The following is an 18,646-nucleotide window of genomic DNA, read 5'->3' as shown; positions in this document are numbered from 1 at the left end:
CGAATCAGTCGCGGTGCCGTGGCGTGCCGCGGCTCCTGCACCTCCAGGGTCCAGCCTTCCACCTTGGCATGGCATCCACACGTTTCGCGCCTCCTCGTCACGACGTCACGTAACGCCACGCGCATGTGCCCCCCGCGACGCCGTAATCCGCTCAGCGCGAGCGAGCGAGGAGGACCTGCCGCTCTCGGGCATCGTCTCTCAGCTCAGCTCGGTCCGGGTTCCCTTCCTCTTCACGCAGAGCAGTTACTCCACCCCACCCCTCTAGTCACTAGCTCCTCCCAAGCGAACCAGCAGCGGACAGCAACGTCTGACCGCCCGGTGGTCCCGCCACCCCACGGGCCCAGCGCGCGAGCCTGACGGCGGCCCACCCACCGCGCGCCTTAACGGTCGCTGTCTTGGCGCCCCCAGCCCAGCCGCACCGCGCCCACACCATTTCGCCCTTTTTCAGTTCGCATATCAAAATTTTACATGATGTCATATCGGATATTTAAACATATGCATGGAGTATTAAATATAGACTAAAAAATTAATTGCATAAATTATGATTAATTTACGAGACGAATCTTTTAAACCTAATCAGTCTATGATTTGATAATAAAGTACTATAATAACACATGTGCTAATGATAGATTAATTAAACTTAATAAATTCATCTCACGATTTATTAACTGATTCTATAATTTATTTTTTTATAAATATCAAACACACCATACGACATGTAACACCCCCCTCGCCACCAAGGCCCCCCGATCCGGCAATCCCCCGCGGAGGAATGAGCAGCGTCCACAAATTGAACAGAAGTTCGCGACTTCGCGTACGACTACGAGGAGTTTACCTACCCCGTCTGTGCCGTACCGGACCAGGCAAAGCTACGGAAGCCGACGGGCGCGAGAGGTCGGTCCTGCGCGTACGAGCGCGAAGGCGTGGCACGCCAGCTCCTGGCCCGGCGACAACGCGCCACCTCAACGCGCTCTCGGCGTCCGTGAACGGGACGGATCTGGGGTCTGCTTCCTTCGCATTGCGTTGCGGCCGACCGGGATATAACTGTGGGAGATCCAGCTTTTTGTGGGGAACTTGTGCCGTTGATTGGTCCATGCCGTCCGGCGCTGCATTCACGCGGATGCACAGTGCGCAAATTGGACGCCGCGATTGCGTTACGGCTCGTGCCTCGTGGCCGTCGTCCCGTCGCGCCTCGAGTTGCTTGTACGCAGCGCAGCCACGCACACAGCCGGCCGTGGGCACGGACCCGCGTCGTGATCGATCGGGCGCGCGCGCCTGGCGATGCACCTCGAAACTTTACACCCGAAACTAAACGAGACTTCATCGTCTTTCGCCAGCCTTCCCCTCCTCCTGCCTCCTCGCTTCCAAGCGACACCCGAAGCGGCAGCGAGCGGCAACAGCCACCACCACCACCTGGGCATCTCAGCGACCCCTTGGCGTCCACTCCACTGAAGCGGGCCAAAAGGAGGAAAGCAAGCGGGCACGCGAAGGAGAAGCCATGGCGAGCGACGGCGACGGGAAGGGCCGCGTCGCGACGGCGCCGGGGGGAGGGTATGGGTACGGGTACGGCGGCTACGAGGGGCCGGAGGACCGGAAGTGGTGGCCATGGCTCGTGCCCACCGTGATCGTCGCCTGCATCGCCGTGTTCGTCGTCGAGATGTACGAGAACAACTGCCCCAAGCACGGGAGCCAGCTCGGCGGCTGCGTCGCCGGGTTCCTCCGCCGGTTCTCCTTCCAGCCGCTCCGCGAGAACCCGCTGCTCGGGCCGTCATCCTCCTCGTACGTTGTCGCTGCACAAGCTTTCGTTTTGTTGACCTGTGCTGCTGTGCGTACACCAAGTGAAGTAGGACCCCAATTAGAGTGATTTGGGTGCGCTTCAGGTGGAATTGGGTGGGGGGAGATGGATTTATTTCGCGTTTGGGATCTTGCGGTTCGGTAGGGATGGTACCAGTAGCGGAAACTTGAGAACTTACCATCTTTGCAGCTAGTTTCTGAGCAAAATTTGGATTTTGTTTGGGTAGTTCCGAGGGTTTAAAGCTCACGCTTTGTGGTAAAAGAAGGCAATTTTGTTGGGGTGGTTTTAGTGGGAGGAAACCTTTGGCCATTTCTGTTGCCGTTCGAAGATTGTGGTCTGGAAGGATTGTAGACTACTAAGATCTTTTGCTTATAAAGTCTAAAGCTTGAATCGCCTTATTCCTTGAGTTTAGTCCTTTTCACCTTTTAATGGTTTAGAAGTCCACGAGGCAGGGGAGTTTTCGATGTGACTGCATTCAGATATCCGTCGCGTCTACCTTCAACTGTTCTCCTAAAATCTTGCGATTTCGATTTATTGTCCAATCAACTCGATAAATGAACACAATGAAAATTGCCTAGATGTTATCTATTTGGAGTCCTTTGATACCAAAATCACAGAGGCTATTAGGAATGAATTAATGATGGATGCTTTTAAGTTTTGATACTTCTGTCGGAGGCTATGTAGCAGGCACAGTATCCTTTAATATAGTTGATGGAATCATGAGACACTTTGACTTGTGTAAGGCCTTTGTTTTACTTATGGCCCTTGCAGAACATGTGCTGAGATAATAATACTCCCTGGAGTTACCTGTTTGGTCGTACTTGCATGTATGCTTATTTTTTACTGTAACTTGTGTACTAGGATTGCTGCGAAGTAGCCATGAGGCTTTTGTGTTTTGTCCTTGTGAATTTCATCTACACTACACTGCCCATGTAAGACAGTGCAAGATTTATAGCATGATTTATTAACACTGTTTTTTTATTTGCCAGTTTGGAGAAAATGGGAGCTCTTGACTGGAATAAAATTGTTCATCAAAACCAAGGGTGGCGCCTTATTAGCAGCATCTGGCTCCATGCTGGCCTAATCCATTTGGTTGTGAACATGCTAAGTTTGCTGTTTATTGGAATCCGCCTTGAGCAGCAATTTGGATTTGGTAAGCTTTTTTTAAAAAAAAATCATTGTACACCAACATCGATCCAACCATTCATTGAAGTTAAATGTTCCAATCATCCGCCCTACATGGTCATTTCACTGACACTGTTTTTCCTGCCTGCAAGTTCGCATTGGTGCCATATACCTACTGTCTGGTTTTGGTGGCAGCGTGTTGTCTGCACTCTTCCTACGGAACAACTACATCTCCGTTGGTGCTTCTGGAGCTTTATTTGGCCTGCTTGGATCCATGCTTTCTGAACTACTCATGAACTGGACTATATACTCCAACAAGGCCAGTACAAGCAATAGATAAATATATACTTCATTTATATCCAGCTGCTTGATAATCGTTTAGCTCATATACTTAATTTGCTCTTGCAGGCAGCAGCTATAATAACACTCCTGTTTATTATTGCACTCAACTTAGCTATTGGGATACTACCTCACGTTGACAACTTTGCTCACATTGGTGGATTCGCGACGGGTTTCCTCTTGGGTTTTGTTCTGTTGGCAAGGCCTCAATTTAGCTGGATGGAGCGCCATGAGTTGCCACAGACCAACCAACCTCCCAAGTACAAAGCATACCAGTATATTTTGTGGGTTGTGGCACTCGTCTTGCTGTTAGTTGGGTAAGTAAATCCATCAGACTGGTTCGGATATTTGTTGTAGACATGTCTTTACGTGTTTAAACATGTATTGCAGAAAATGTTGCTGCAAAGATTCGTAGTGCTAATTTTTGGACGAGCTACTAAGATGTTACTTGTTTTTGTGAAAGCTTGGAATGATACTGATGTCAAAATTCTTGTGGCTCAGGTTTGTGATTTCACTGGTGATGCTTTTCAAAGGGAAGAATGGGAACGATGGCTGCCACTGGTGCCACTACCTGAACTGCGTGCCAACATCTAAGTGGAAGTGCAACACCTAGACACCTCAGTTTTCTGTTACACTCTCCGGCGAAATATGTAGTATTCAGATTCAGAAGACCATTTTTTATGTTTGTTTGTCTGTAGATATGAACAAGTTCTTTGTTCTTTACTGGGTTGGAGTTTCCTGGTCTCTGTAAACTGCTTTGTTGAGGGTTGTATGTTTATAACTCGAGCTTGATACCTGTTCAAAATTATTGATTGGCTAGTAAATTACAGTGCGGTGTTCTAGCAAATAAAAATGAGAAACATTTTTAAACGAACAGACTAGCCGTCCTAGCTCAGTGGTAGAGCGCGTGGCTTTTAACCACGTGGTCGTGGGTTCGATCCCCACGGACGGCGCTTTGTGATCGTCAATTTTTTTACAGCTTTCCTCAGTTTTATTTATCAGGTCTTCAGCCTTCATTATCCATCTGATCAAATGAGTTCTGCTAAAGAAATTTGGTTGAAACCAATCGTTTGACGAAATTTGAAAGTTAATTTTGAAAGATAGGATCTCTTTCTAAGTTCAGATTTTCGCCGCAGGAACCGATCTCTGCCCTGTTCACTTCCAGGCTTTGTTTACCAAAACTTGCCACACCAGAGGTTAGTTATTTCCTTGTTTTTTCGATAACGGTTTGATTCACTGCCATAACAATGACGCACCACACTTTCTTAGTATCCTGTTTCACATGTCAGACTTATTTTTATGCCAAACTTATCATAAGTGTGACTTCGATTTTACTCGTCATACTTTGTAGCAGCCACAATTTGCCGAAGTTGAGGCGTGGCAAACTACAGCACCAACTAAACAGGTACATTGTCTTTGTCTGCTCCTCCGCTCAACCGAGTGTGGCGCTTATGTAGAGTGTAGACGACGAACTAAATATATGGTATTAAAGCTAAAGGTCTCGATTTCGAATCCTTCTAACGTAATTAAATCAAGCAATTTTTTGCTTGCTCCTATCCTACATCTAAGACATGAGGAAGTCTCCATGTGAGGGGAAGCGTTGAAGTACAAGTAAATTGTCCACCTCCCCCTCCATACGAGGGAAAGTGCTAAAATATAAATGAATTTTCCACCTCTTCTCGTCCCATCAGCTTAAGCTTTGGAAAAAAGTTTACTTAACCCTAAACTATTAGTGCTTGTCTACTTTACCCCCTACAAATCAGATGTCCTACCTCTTAAATTATTAAAAACCCATCTAATAAACCCTCACTGACGTGGCATAGTGTGTGGGTGCTCACATGACATTAAATCAGCAAACAATAGTAAAAAAAAGTCTATATAACCCCTAACATATGAAGGGTTGACTAAATCCCCCTGAACTATAAAACCTAAAACTGCACCACCATGACCAGCGACACTGCAGGCTATGGCAAGCGTCCATCCAAATGTCCACACCGGCAAAAAAAGAAAAAGAAAAAAGAAAGCCACCTGCCTACCACTAGAGTTGGGATTTGATTGTGCCATTTGAGAGGGGTGTCTGTGGCATGGTCTTTTGGCACGGTCCCAAATAGCACTACACGAAAATATTATGGCCGTGTCGTGCTTAGAATCTCTGACATGATGGACTACATGGACTATGCTCGGGCTGGGACCGCACGAACATAAGCATGTAAGTATATCTACAATGCTACGATGTAATTTTTCAGTATTTACTATATTGCATTTCATCTCATTCTTGAATAAATTGTAAAAATTATTAAAACTTTCATAAAAATAGTTCATATAAAATATAGAGTAAAATACACCGGAGGTCCATTAACTTTCGGTGAAGTGTCATATAGGTCTATCAACTTTGAAACTGCATTTTTTGGTCAATTAACTTTCGTTCTGTGTCATCTAGGTCCATCAGCTTTGACTCTTGCATTTTTGATCCATGAACTTTTAAAATGGTTCACTGTAGGTCCACGCATGCATGCACGCACGTCGGCTTTTTGCGTCGGTGGAGCCATGCCTGCACTCGCCGCCGTCGCTCGTCTGCCGGGCATGCATGTGTGTTTTCCTGCTTGAGTCATGACAGGGGCGCATCGCCGCGCGGCTGCCCGACGTGGCCGTCGACGACCTTCTCATCCCGAGCTACTCCTACCTCGTGGGGACGCTCTACGACATGGCGCGTGGCCGCACGGGGCAACCAGATGCTGCGGCTCGATATGGACAGCATGCGGAACCGCGTGTAGGAGCTCGAGCGTGAGTGCACGAGCATGAGGTAAGCCATCGACAAGATGGACCGGCGAGGCGGGGCACCGGTGGATAGGGGAGCGCCGTCCGTGCCGGCGGATGGGAGGTGGGGCGCGATAGTGACGAAGCGGTTCGGGTGCAAATTCCCGACGTAGGTCTGCCAGTCGCAGCAGCGGACGGTGGTGGCACGGACTCGCCGGCCACGCATTGAGCAGAGCCTTTGAGTTCTTAGCCATTGCACATCCTAGCTTTGAGTTCATTGTTCTGTTCTCTTGATTCTTTCAGAGTTTTCCCTGCGCGGCATTGTGTCCTTTTTCACTGAGATCATTGAATTGCGTATTAGCAGCGCACAAATTGTACTTGGAAGTCAGTCATCTTGCTCTGATTGTGCAACGGCAAAGGCTCGCCACTCGTTGCAGTAGTGCTGCGCGTTGGGCGCGACCTTGTGCTCCAGCCGCATGTGGTCGAAGCACCGCAGCCCTTCCTCGAGCAGACCGTCGCGGCTGCAGGCGTTCAGCGCGCCGACGTACGCCGCCGCGTCGGGCGCGTGGCCTTCCTTGACCATCGCGTCGAACACCTGCAGCGCCTTCCGCCCGTCCCCGTGCAGCGCCAAGCCGGATAGCATGGCGCTGTACGTCCACGCGTTCTTGCCGTCCATCGCGTCGAACACCGTCGTGGCCTTCTCGATGCTGCCGCACTTGGCGTACATGTCAACCAGGGACGTCTGCATGATGGTGTTCAGCCTCGCGGTGTTCCTCAGCAGCGCACAGTGGACGCTCCGCCCGACGTCGAAGGAACCCAGGTGCGCACACGACGAGAGCACGCTGACCATGGAGCTCTCGTCGGGTCTCCACCCATCGAGCTGAAGCTGTCACCTGCCTCCCTTCTTGCAAGGCCGCGAGCTGCGCGCACGACTTGAGTACGAACGAGAACGTGTAGCTGTCAGGCCCGACGCCCGTCTCCAACATGTCAACGTACAGGCGCAGCGCGGCAGCCGGCTCACGGCCGGCTCACGATCGCGACTCGAAGATGGACGCCGCGAGCTCCATGCCGCCCGGCCAGCCCGAGAGCGCGCTGAGGAGACCCGAGCTGGAGGCCGTAAGCATGACTCACGCACGCGGCACGCACGCCGGCGCACGGCCGGCCCATCGTCGTCTTTCTGATTGACGCTCCAACGACCGACCAGCGGCATCCTTTCCGGTCCATTATGCACGATCTCTCTTTCTTCTTTTGGCTCTGGTCTAATCCAGTAGAGCAGTAGTTCGTTCACTGCACGACATGTGGTCGCCTGTTACTAGCTAGCTAGCTAGCTACTGCACTTCATTTCATCTGATCTCAACATCGTCCAGCCAGGGCGTTCCCCGTCGAGGGCGGCGGCAAGGCGCTGCGGTTCGTCTACGGCGGCCGGCCAGGGCCGCTTAGCCGGTTAGTCTGGCCGAAATGCACTAACCCTGTCATGATTCGAGCAGGAAAACACACATGCATGCCTGACAGACGAGCGACGGCGGCGAGTGCAGGCATGGCTCCACCGGCGCAAAAAGCCAACGTGCGTACATGCATGCGTAGACTTGCAGTGAACAATTTTAAAAGTTCATGGACCAAGAATGCAAGAGTCAAAGCTGATGGACTAGATGACACAAAACGAAAATTAATGGATCAAAAAATGCAGTTTCAAAATTGATGGACCTAGATAACACTTCACCAAAAATTAATAAACCTCCGGTGTATTTTACTCTAAAATATATTTTATGTCATGAACGGACGAAGAAAACTACAAAAATATATTGAGGACCGTGTTTGGGCTGGTGTAGCACGAGGACGTGTTGATGTGCTGTTGGCCATGCTTGAGCCGGAAAAAAAAAACTTTCCGACGTACCTTACATGACGAAACAGCACGAAGCATAGGAGGCCATACTGTGCCCACGGCAAGGCCCAAGTCCCACCTCTGCCTGCCACTTGTGCGTGCCACAAACTCGCGTCCCACAAAAGAGAAGTTCATTCCACAGTCCACAGAAACGGTTACCCGCCAGTGCGCTCGGTTCCAAGTTGCTTTTTCGACCAAAAAGAGAGAGAGAGACTAGCAGTTGCAGAATCCGCAGCCCACTCCTGAGTCCTGAGTCCTGACCCCTCCGCTCCGCTCGACGCTTCTTCGCATGCGGCAACCTCCATGGCTCCTCCTCGCTCCCCTCTCCCCTCCGTCCTCCCCGTCCTCCTCCTCGTGCTCCTCGCGGCCGGCGGCGCAGGTGGCGTGGAGGTCCTCGCCAAGTCCCTCCTGGAGAGCTGCGTTGACGACTCGGGCGCGGGGGGCCGCCTCTCCTGCGACAGAAAGGTTGTCGTCGACATGGCCGTGCCCAGAGAATCCGTAAGCGCCTCTACTCCCTCTTCCACACCCGGCATTCCCGCCGCGTCCGAATTGTATGTGTGTTCTGAGTGACGGCTGCGACGACGGCGCTGGCGTGCCGTGTCACCGTGTGCGTGTGTTCTTGGGTGCAGAGCGGCGGGGAGGCGTCGCTGGGCGCGCACGTGAACGACACGGAGCAGACGAAGACCATAAGAAACCCTCCTGTCATTACCGTCAACAAGGGCGCCGTGTTCGCGCTCTACGCCCTCAACTACATCAGGGTAAAACCCTTTGCTCGATCGTACTCTCTTCTGATGACAACGTTGCTGTTTTGTATGTGGCCTTTGATCATATAATCCATTTACTCCCATGCATCCTTGTACCTTTACACAACGTGGAAGTTGCACAGTTCTGTGTGTCGATAGGTTTTGGATTAGGGGAATGGGTCTTTTCATTTAGTTGTGGCGTCTGAGCAGAACATACTAATGGCAAGCTCTTAGCGATTTTCTCAATCTATGGCTGTTTCAGCAATCTTTTGACGTGTTGGTTCGAGAAATGTGTGATGGTTTTGTAGTAGGCTCACGTTCAGAAAGATTTGACGTGTTACCGGGTTGGGAGTGCGATTAGAGAATCTCTGGAAGGTTCTGATACCCATTCTATGTGCTTTGCTATCACTTGAAGGGGCCTGGTTTCAGGAAACGTACATGTTAATTGTGCCTTTGGTTGTGAACTTGTGATAACAATCCATTTGTGTGAAAGCTTCATGTGTGTTTGCTGACTTGCTCGGCCGTTTTGGTTCAGATGGCTGCAGTCTTTTTTTTTTTACTATTTCTCGGACCAGTGTATTCAACTATTACTCGATTCCTTTCTTCTTTGTTTGTCTCTTCAGGATGTTGCTTACAGACCTGAGGAACAGTTTGTCGAGACACGCAAATGTGAACCAGATGCTGGTGCTGATGTTGTTGGAGCTTGTGAAAGGTATGGTATTTCGCGATTCCCATTTATTCTTGTTTTTTCAATTACTCCCTCGATATATCTAGAAAAGTCAAAACAACCTATAATTTGGAATGGAGAGTAGTAGATATCGGCAACCCCATTTCCTTTTATTTTTAGCAAAGTTTCTTAGAAATTTTGGAAGTCTGTAATGCCCATTTTGTTTAAAAAATTGCAAGCCTTCCGGTAGATCCTTGTACTCATGGATCATATCTGTGAGCTTTTCTGGTAGGCTCTTTAAATTTACTTAGCATTCCCAATTCTGTTTATACGCCAATGCTGTTTTTTTTTCTATGATTATGGCCAGGTTATGGTATGAGAACGGTTCTATAATTCAGCACTCAGAGGTGAGAACAACTTTACCCATATGCTTTGTATCTCCTCAGTATATAGTATGATAGTATTTAACCTCCTATTCTGCATTGATTGATTTTCCTTTAATAAGAAATCGGCTCCTAGTTTAACATCCACTCTATGCCATGTGCTGATGTGCCTAGTGTCACCTCTAAAATATTGGCCCTTGATACTCGGTCAAATTAAAAAAAAAAATCAGTATCAGATCTTAAATATTTAAGAGTTGTTCTATAGCTACATATTGATTGAAGAGGTAGTGCTTAGTTAAAATGTAATACATCTTTTCATGAAAAAGGTAAGTCTTTCTCGACTAGAAACTATAAACGTTGAAAATTGTTGATTTGGCAGTAGGCATTATTTAAGTGACCCAGCAGCAAAGTGCGGGAGACATGCTAGCATTAACCGAAACAAGGCACATAGATGGACATTCCTTTGTTTTTGTTTTTACTTATATATCTTGTATAATTTATAATCTCCTTGTGTTTCTCATGTTTTCGTTTACTTTGGCTTGCACTAGCCTATTTGCTGTCCCTGTGGTCCTAACCGCCGTGTACCTTCATCTTGTGGAAACGTTTGTAAGTTCAGAAATAATGTTTGTCTTCTTGTTGTTTTGGTACATGACCTAACACCTCTTTCACACAATCTAATTTATAGTTGAGAAAATTTTCAAAGGAAAAGCTAATACGGCTCACTGTCTACGATTTCCAGGTGACTGGTACGTATTGTTGGTGATGTACCTCTGTTGTTTATATTGGATTAATAATTCCTTGACTCAATGTACTGAGTTAACTGAAATAAAGGTTCATGTCTTTGCTATGACTTAATGACCTGACGGTAAAATTTCTCAACATGACTAGTGGCTCAATTATTAGATACACAATATATAGTCTGTTATGTTAATCAAACATGAACTTATTTATTTTTAAATTAGGGGAATACTTTCTTATTTCAAACTTATACTCTTCTACAAATTTGGCGTATCCTCATTAATTGTCCAGGGCCAGTTTGAATAAATGTAATGTAAAATAAGCTTATATAAAAAAAGGCGTACCCAGTACGGCGGACTCTTTACGGGGTCTAGGAAATGGTGTCAGTGGCGAAGCCTTATCCTTACCTATGCAATGAGAGGAGACCGCGACTCAGGTCACAGGCGGTAAGACTACCGCTTGCAGCAGACCCGCCCTTCTAAAATAAGCTTATAAAGCCTGTTCACTTGGTCATATTTAGGCTTATAAGTCATGGCTTATCAGTCAATGAACAGTATTTTTCTCTCACACCAAATTAGCCAACAGTACTTTCAGTCATGGCTTATAAGCCAAACCAGCCCAAACAAACAGGGCGATATACTCTTCTAAAACTTTGGGGTATCCTCGATTAATTGTTCAGGTCCGGTCTGAATAAATATAATGTAAAATAAGCTGGGGACAATGGCCCTGTTCAGCTTACCCCATATTTGGCTTTGTTCGGCTTCTTTTTTCAGCCGGAACAGTGTTTTTCTCTCACAATAATTCAGCCGGAACAATGTTTTCAGCCTAGTTTCAGCCAAAATTCTGCCAGCCAAACGGAAGCCAAATAATACGGGGAACACCACGTACCCATTGTGGGGGTTCCTTTCATATATATTAATATATATAGCCATGTACATGAATAGTATATCGTGGCAGAGCCATCTAAAATAACTTATTTTTGGAGGTGTTTGTCTTCCATTAAACACTAAACATCCCAAGAGTGAGCTAATTTAAACAGTTCTATCGAGCACACCCCGAGAGAGAACCCAGAAATCCATATTTTTTCATCAGGATCACAAATGAGAGAATAAAGTTTACACATTCTTAAGCCATTTCTTATATCACTTTCCATGCAACATTAGAGTATAATATTTATGGTTTATAACAGCGGAATATAACCATGTTATCAGAGTTTCAGTGGAAATAAAATCATTTAATGACAAGTTAAACATTAACATGATGATCTGTTATATACATCATAACATGTTATAAGTTTTTCCATTGTAAAACATTTTGGATGAAAGTTTTAAATAAACTCTATGTCCGCAACGTAAGGAAATCCTCGCTGAGCCCACCAGGAGGTTTCTACACACAAGTGTCAGCTCCACATGTTTCTACCGCCTGCAACAGGGTAGAACAAACCCTGAGTACTCAATTATACTCCGCAAAACTTACCCGTCAGGAAGAAAGAAAAGACTCTAAGGGTATGCAAGACTATCTGGCTTGCGGGTTATTGCATCTAGCAGGAAGCATTACTAAACGTGCGTCCTTATATTTAATTTCATTAGCAGTCATCATTAGTTCATTAACTAACCATTCTATGTAAGCACATGTGCTACTTTCAAGCTGGTGGTAAGTAATCAGAACCATGTTTTCATCTTTCATATTCCAGTTCTTACTACGGGGCTAGATTGTAGACAAGTCGTACCGAATTATCTGACGATTCGTGAATCAATGTAGCCCTAGCTGGGTACCCCAAAACACATGCCCCGCTTATACCCCAGGCACAAGCAGGACTAACCCATCACTCTCCTATCAAGGGGTCCAGGCCCCGTCCAAACTTGGACTCCAAGCCCCCACACCTAAGTCTCGGTCTCAGTGTGGTGCTTAGACCTTCACCATACCCGCCTCCAATCAGTCGGTCCAGAAAGAGCCGAAACCCACGACAAGAGAGCAACAGGCCTTCCCGTTCCCATAAACAAGTATGTGCTCAGAATAATAAGTCTATGACCTGACTAGAATCTAATGCAACGACCAGTCCTTAACCGACACAGGCGGAACAAGTGCAATCCGAGCCTCGCTCGAATGCCAAACTAAGTCCAGATCTAAAGTACCATTCCGTTCGATCTCCAATTATCATTCATATATATTCCAAGTGATAGTAATATAATAACAACAATAATATCTTTCTTATCTCTCGCGAGTGACAGGCAATGACTCGACTTCTATCGGAGTCCTGTAGCATAGCAATCTACACGATCCTGTCATACTAGTAAAACTCATAGGATAAAGGTATATATATGCAAATAGGTTTCATTCAACTCCTTAAACTTAATGCACAAGCATAAAATAAAGTGTAGAATAATAGGGGTTATACACCAGGGATTGCCTGAGTAAGATATAAGCAAAAGTTATCATTCCATCATGATGACACGATCATCAAGTCACCATCTTTTCTGCTACTTCGGTCATCTCCATGATCCATCGTTGTTCCTATTATGATATACATGGATACAACACAGAGACGTAATTAATCAATAGTAACTGCATCTCTATAATATGATTACGCTCCGCTGCGCTAATGAGCTAGCTTAATGACTAACAGTACTAGCCTACGTATCCAAGTCGCCAAGTAAGGCTTGTTCTAGAAAATATTTTTGTTCTACAAACCCCTAATTATTTTTTGACATTTGACTGATTAAATATATATATTCGTACTAGGGCTCATATAGTTACCTTAAGCAAACTAATTTCTATGGAGCTACCAAAATTACAGTGAGCACCTAATATTGTTAGGAATCTACTGTAAAAATTTTAGGGCCAGTACTACTACCAATTCATCACAATAATTCCTATAATTTCATGTTTTACCCATTTTAAGTGCTTCAAATTAATTAGTCTACTCTTGAAAATTCTATGAAACTAAGTGAACAAAATACATTAGCATGTAGGTCATGATTTTAGGAACCTAACAAAATTAGTTTCACAATTTTTTGGTCAGCTACACAATTTTTTCTTGAATTTACAAATTTACCCTAGAGACTAATTTGGAAACGCTTCAGAAAAAGGAAAAGCCGGTGGCCAACGATTTTGGCCCAACAACCTAAACGGCCCACGATGGGGAGCCCGCGCGTGTAGCAGGCCAGCCCAACAAGCGGCCAGTGATAGGGAGCCCACTGCGCGTAGCAGGCCGGCCCAACGGCGGCCTGCGACGGGGAGCCCCTCGCGCGCCCCTGCACCCTTTGCAGAAAAACCATCAGCATAACAGATTATCACATGGCGTCACTAAGCACTATTACACCAGAGACAAGCTTTGCAGTAAGGACCCTGGATGTTATCGCCTTCACAACGGGGAGGTCCCTACTCTATCCCACGTTCGTCGGACATGGTGACCAGCGACATGGGCGGCTGCGTTGGGCACCCTAAGCTCTCTACCACAGGGGTAAGGAGCCGACCTTTGCCTACCGCTAAGTGTGCACTCCTAGCCTCCTAGGTAGCGGTGGGGAGCTGTAACACCCTCGGTGTTACATTGTACAGTTTTTGTTAAAACACTGTATGAGCATCATACTTATATGTAAAGGTGTGTAACATAAGGTATAAATCAATGTACGACACTTGAAACGTTTATACGAAACAAGAAAAAAATGTTACACTTCATGTCGTTTAATATCGTTTAGTATTCTAAGCGAATTTTTATCGAACAAAAATGCTATAGAATGTTTATGCAAACTTTGGTAAAGTTTGTCATATGTACTTCGTAGGCGATGATGAAATGCGTACGGTCGAGGACGAGGCTCGCTAGCTAGTATATCAAGAAGCTCAGAAATTGAATTCGACGCGAAACCATCGAGGTTTACCCGTTTCACGTTAAGTCTGTAATTGGGTCGACGAAGCCGTGTTTGGGAATTTTTGTTGAGCGAACGGCCTAAGAAGTGGCTGTGATGTCATGGCTTGGGTTGATAGCCCTACATACCCTCTTGCGCATAGAAGAATTGGTTTGGCGTTTGGACCATCGGGTAGGATTTTGCAACAGCTTTAAAAACCATGCATGTCACCTATTTCGAACAGAGCCCGCGCTGGCCGCGGTCACCGCTGCTGCTGGCTCGCCCAGCATGCATCGGCCGTGTCCTCACTGTCGCCCTATGCAAGCACATCGCGCTCATGGTCCTGGCGCTGCTGCCTCGGCTGCTTGCTGCCACGCATCTGGTGCGTGGTTCACATCGCCATGGCTGACGTGCTGCATCCAGGACGCCGCCCACGCCCTGCCTTGCTCTGGCTAGATATGCGCTGGGTCCCGCGCTGCTGCTGTGGGCGGATGTATCTGCCCGGCACTCGCACGCACGCACGCAAGCGCACTACGTCCAGGTCCTGGCGGCTCTGCCTCGTTATCGTGTCGCACGGTACCCCGGCCGTGCTATGTGCCATCCATTGCCACTCCCGGCACTGCTCCCATTGACTCACCGTGGCTACACGCGCATGGGACGGTCGCCTGCTCCACCATCACTTTAGGCGTCATGTTGCGCTATTGGTTCCCTTGTCCGGTGCCGTCCGCTTGTGACGCTGTACAAAGCTTCGTCGGCTTGCGGGTTCGGCATACGGACAGCCACCTAGGCACGCCTCGCTGTTCCTCATCATGGTGTGCACTTGTACTTTACATTGATGGCCACGACTGTGCTGAGCCAAGCCGTGCCAAAACCCCCTGTCTCTGCTGTCGCCATGGCCGACAGGACGTTTTCCTTCGATTCGCCGTGGTGACAGTACCACTGATTCAATTAGTCATGCCCTCAGCTCTGCTAGGTAGCCGACCACCCAACCGACCCCACCGCGCTGCATGTACCGCTGCACAGTGCCACAATTCGGAATTCGCCACTCCGCCGGGTCCTTAAGACCGGACGGGTGCGCACCGATGACAAGCCAATTAATCAAAGCACCCCGTGGTGATTCCTTGCACCACCAGGCCTCGTCTCCCCTCCTAAGTACCCTGCGCACCTCGGCTGTAATGCTACCACAGCCCTAGCTTTCCCTAACGTGGCTGTGCCATCGCTGTGCGCCGCTGTACCACCTCGCGCGCACGCGGCCAGCTTGGCTCGGGCCATCTCCGAACGAATCACCGCCTCGAAGGGTTTTGGGGTGAGTCACTAGAGCTCACTAGCTACCTATTTTGCCCTGACCTTGCTGACATTCACCAGAACGGCACCTTCGTGACTGCAGGACCTTCGCCATCGTAGTCAGACCGCGCTGCTACATCTTGGCTCGCACTTTCTTCGCCCGGCACTTCACGTTCAGTCCTAGGTAAGGGTCGGCCCGGTTGTTGGGGAGGGGAAGACCTGTTGTAGCCGGAGCGCGCACGCGCGTGTCGGGGATGTTGCTGATGTAAAGATAGATATTCCAAGGGCATAACCGTAAAACTGTAGGCTAGTGGAATAGTGCCTTAGAGCTCACGAGGAATACAGAGTAGTCCAGGGGGCGTTTCTGCAATTTGACCGACACGCGCGGGTCATTCCCGCCGCAGGCCGTCGTCTGGTTGGGCCGCGCCGCGCGTGGGCCGCACTGCGCGTGCGCGTCGTGCCATTATGGGCCGAGCCACGCGAGTTGGGCCGCATGTTAGAAATTGGTTTTCTTTAATTTCCAGTAAGTAGAAATGCTTATTTAATTTAGTTATGAGCTGAACTTTGATAAATTATAGTAAATTCTGTAGATGTTCAAAAATAGTAAAACCAAGTTTGTTAGGTTCACAAAATTTCCATCTACCTGTTAGTGCACTTAGATTTCAGTTAGCCATGACAATGGTAGGTTCATAAATTCAAACTAGATGGCTTAGTATTATGTAGATTAAAAATTGTAGGATTTTTATGGTAGATTGGGGATGGATATAGTTATAAAAATTTTACAGTAACCTCACTAGATTAATATGTACTTGCTGTAAATTTCGTAGTCCTAGAGTAGGATGCTAAAGAGAGTAGCTATTACCCTTGCTTTATCGTATATAGCGTAAATTGGCATTAGGAGTAAGAATACCTGTAGTTGCTATAATAACAATGAATGTTATATTTCAAACTTGTTATCGGTAACGATAGATAGCTTAATACTATGGTCAGTAGTACTATCTTAGTGGTTAAACAGATGTACCTTTATTTTAAGAGTTGTTGTTGCTATATTACTAAGCGTTGCATCATCATTTCATGCAGGAGGGAGCCCCGGAGCCTGTTGGTGCTGACCTTACTGACCCGTCGCCTGCCCAAGGTAAGCCCCAGGTGCATAACGCCTCACTAAATATATATATGTGATGTGCATTTAAGTTACAGGCATTTATGGAAACTACATGCATAAATATATCTACCTATGAGTCCTACTAGTATAGGTCGAGTAGCTGCTATGCTCAGGATATCGGTAGCGTGAGTAACCTGTCGTTACTCGCAAGTAGGTGATAAATATGATCACTCATGATAAAATGTGTAAAGGTAATTGGTGATTGGGTAAGGATATGGTTTGGGTATTGGTGGGTGTAAAGGGTTGTGTCCTACGGCCAACAGGGCATAGCCCAGTTACACTTTTTCCCTGTCTATGTCGATTAAGGACCGGTCGTTGCATATGACTCTAGGCAAGTCACAGATTTACTGTCCCAAGCGCATACTTGGGTATGGGCGTAGGGAAGACTTGTTGCTCTCTTGTCGTGGATCCGGCTCTTTTCGGACTGACTGATGGGAGGCAGAGATGGTGGAGGTCCTTGCACCACACTGAGTCCAGGACTCAGGAGTGGGGGCTTGGAGTCTAAGTTTGGATGGGGACCTAGACACCCGGGATAGGAGAGTGATGGGTTAGTCCTGCTTGTGCCTGGGATACAAGCGGGGCGTGTGTTTTCGGGTCACCCAACTGGGCACATTGATTCGTGAATCGTTGGGAAAAATGTGGATCTTTCGGGTTCTCTCTTGGGGTGTGCCCGATGGATACCGCTTGTGGTAGCCTATTTTTGGGGTGCTTAGTGTTTGGTGGAAGACGAGCACCTCTGTAAGCGTGCTATTTCCGGCGGTTCTGCCATAGTTGGTACCAGAGCCAATAATGGTTAAGATTTCATCACCCATTTTCAAAACTTAAAAATTTGACCAACAAAAGTTTTGCAAAAAGTAGGATGCAATTATATTAGTTAAATAAGTATAAGTCCCTAGCAATATGGTCTATCTAGAATAGCGGCACTGATTTCATCTAATTAGTTTTCTGTAGGTACACTAACTTACGTTGCGTAAGAAAGCACTTAGTATACGGAAAGTGAGTGTGCGATGTGCCTGGAAATTTAACGAATGCCGCTATATTCTAGCTTGAGTGAGTGAATAGGCCAAAGCATGCATCGTAATAATAGCATCTTACTCAAACTGAAATCCCCCTTCACGTATAATTGAGTTAGTAAATTGATAGGACTAACTAAATGAATGCTTTAATAAAGGTGCTGTCATTTCTCTAATCCCTTGATTCTGATCGGGAGGGTGTTCTAACGGATGGTTCATATCTCTTACAAATGAATCTAAGGTCTGGACGTGGGAGCACCAGTGCAGGGGCGGCTCATGATCTTGGCGAGGGCCACGACAAGAGTGATCGGGCCAATGAGCCCAATGGGGAGAGCCATGGGGCTCCACTTCTGGCTCCTCCTCCACCATCGCCGCCTCCAATGACCCATGCTAAGATGATGGCAAAGCTATTGGCTACTCATCGTGAGTTAGCCCGTGCCATGGAGATCATAGCACAAGCTGTCGTGGGCCTCGCCTGCGGAGGCCACGGGGGCAACGGTGGGAACGGGGGTGGTGCCACCGTCCTAAGGGACCATCCTCTTACCAGGACTTTCTCAAGACTCACCCACCCACCTTCACACCGTCGGATGAGCCCTTAGCATGCAGAGCACTGGCTTTGCATTCTAGAGCAAAAGTTTCTGCTTCTCGACGTGGCTGACGAGCAGAAGGTGCGCTTTGCAGCGCAGCAGCTTTTGGGGTCCACAAGTGCATGGTGGGATACCTTCCATGCCATGGAGCAGCCTCATCATTTGGCAACCTGGCAGGAGTTCACCACCGCATTCCGACAGTTCTTTATCCCTATGGGTGTCATCAACCAAAAGGTGACTGAGTTTCTGGAGCTACGCTAGGGGAATATGGCAGTGATGGACTATGTGAATAAGTTCAATCACTTGGCCCGGTATGCTGGCATTCA

At 47.4% G+C, this 18,646-nt stretch overlaps 2 protein-coding genes and 1 non-coding gene across 4 annotated transcripts in view; all 3 read left to right on the top strand.

Moving 5' to 3' along the window:
* The first annotated feature begins 1,074 nt into the window (after positions 1-1,074).
* On the top strand, positions 1,075-4,055 carry LOC136550039 (RHOMBOID-like protein 3). 2 transcript variants are annotated; one of them, XM_066541472.1, is made up of 5 exons: positions 1,075-1,779; positions 2,785-2,948; positions 3,073-3,239; positions 3,329-3,576; positions 3,761-4,055. In XM_066541472.1, the coding sequence occupies exons 1-5, from the start codon at positions 1,499-1,501 to the stop codon at positions 3,870-3,872; spliced, it is 972 nt and encodes a 323-aa protein (XP_066397569.1). In that variant the 5' UTR covers positions 1,075-1,498; the 3' UTR covers positions 3,873-4,055. The 2 variants fall into 2 exon arrangements, with proteins under 2 accessions (XP_066397569.1, XP_066397570.1); XM_066541473.1 differs by having other exon boundaries at positions 3,073-3,243; positions 3,333-3,576.
* Positions 4,056-4,140: 85 nt separating this feature from the next.
* TRNAK-UUU (transfer RNA lysine (anticodon UUU)) lies at positions 4,141-4,212 on the top strand. Its single transcript has one exon. It is a non-coding gene; the product is annotated as a tRNA-Lys (tRNA).
* Positions 4,213-8,138: 3,926 nt separating this feature from the next.
* Positions 8,139-18,646, top strand: part of LOC136548842 (protein HAPLESS 2-A) — a 42,333-nt gene continuing 31,825 nt past the window's right edge. Inside the window, exons 1-6 of the mRNA XM_066540222.1 lie at positions 8,139-8,396; positions 8,528-8,656; positions 9,265-9,353; positions 9,676-9,715; positions 10,240-10,297; positions 10,377-10,437. Of these exons, the coding sequence (XP_066396319.1) occupies positions 8,202-8,396; positions 8,528-8,656; positions 9,265-9,353; positions 9,676-9,715; positions 10,240-10,297; positions 10,377-10,437 (572 nt within the window). The 5' untranslated portion in view covers positions 8,139-8,201. The remainder of the gene's footprint in view (positions 8,397-8,527; positions 8,657-9,264; positions 9,354-9,675; positions 9,716-10,239; positions 10,298-10,376; positions 10,438-18,646) is intronic.

Source organism: Miscanthus floridulus, chromosome 4 (assembly GCF_019320115.1).
Source record: "Miscanthus floridulus cultivar M001 chromosome 4, ASM1932011v1, whole genome shotgun sequence".
NCBI lineage: Eukaryota > Viridiplantae > Streptophyta > Magnoliopsida > Poales > Poaceae > Miscanthus > Miscanthus floridulus.
This window is presented reverse-complemented; position numbering and strand designations above follow the sequence as displayed.

Bases quoted from the DNA above. Each gene is read 5' to 3' on its own strand.
- LOC136550039 (XM_066541472.1), top strand. From the start codon at position 1,499: ATGGCGAGCGACGGCGACGGGAAGGGCCGCGTCGCGACGGCGCCGGGG. The intron at 2,949-3,072 runs GTAAGCTTTTTT...CCTGCCTGCAAG, and splicing joins TGAGCAGCAATTTGGATTTG to TTCGCATTGGTGCCATATAC. The intron at 3,240-3,328 runs GCCAGTACAAGC...TTGCTCTTGCAG, and splicing joins GGACTATATACTCCAACAAG to GCAGCAGCTATAATAACACT.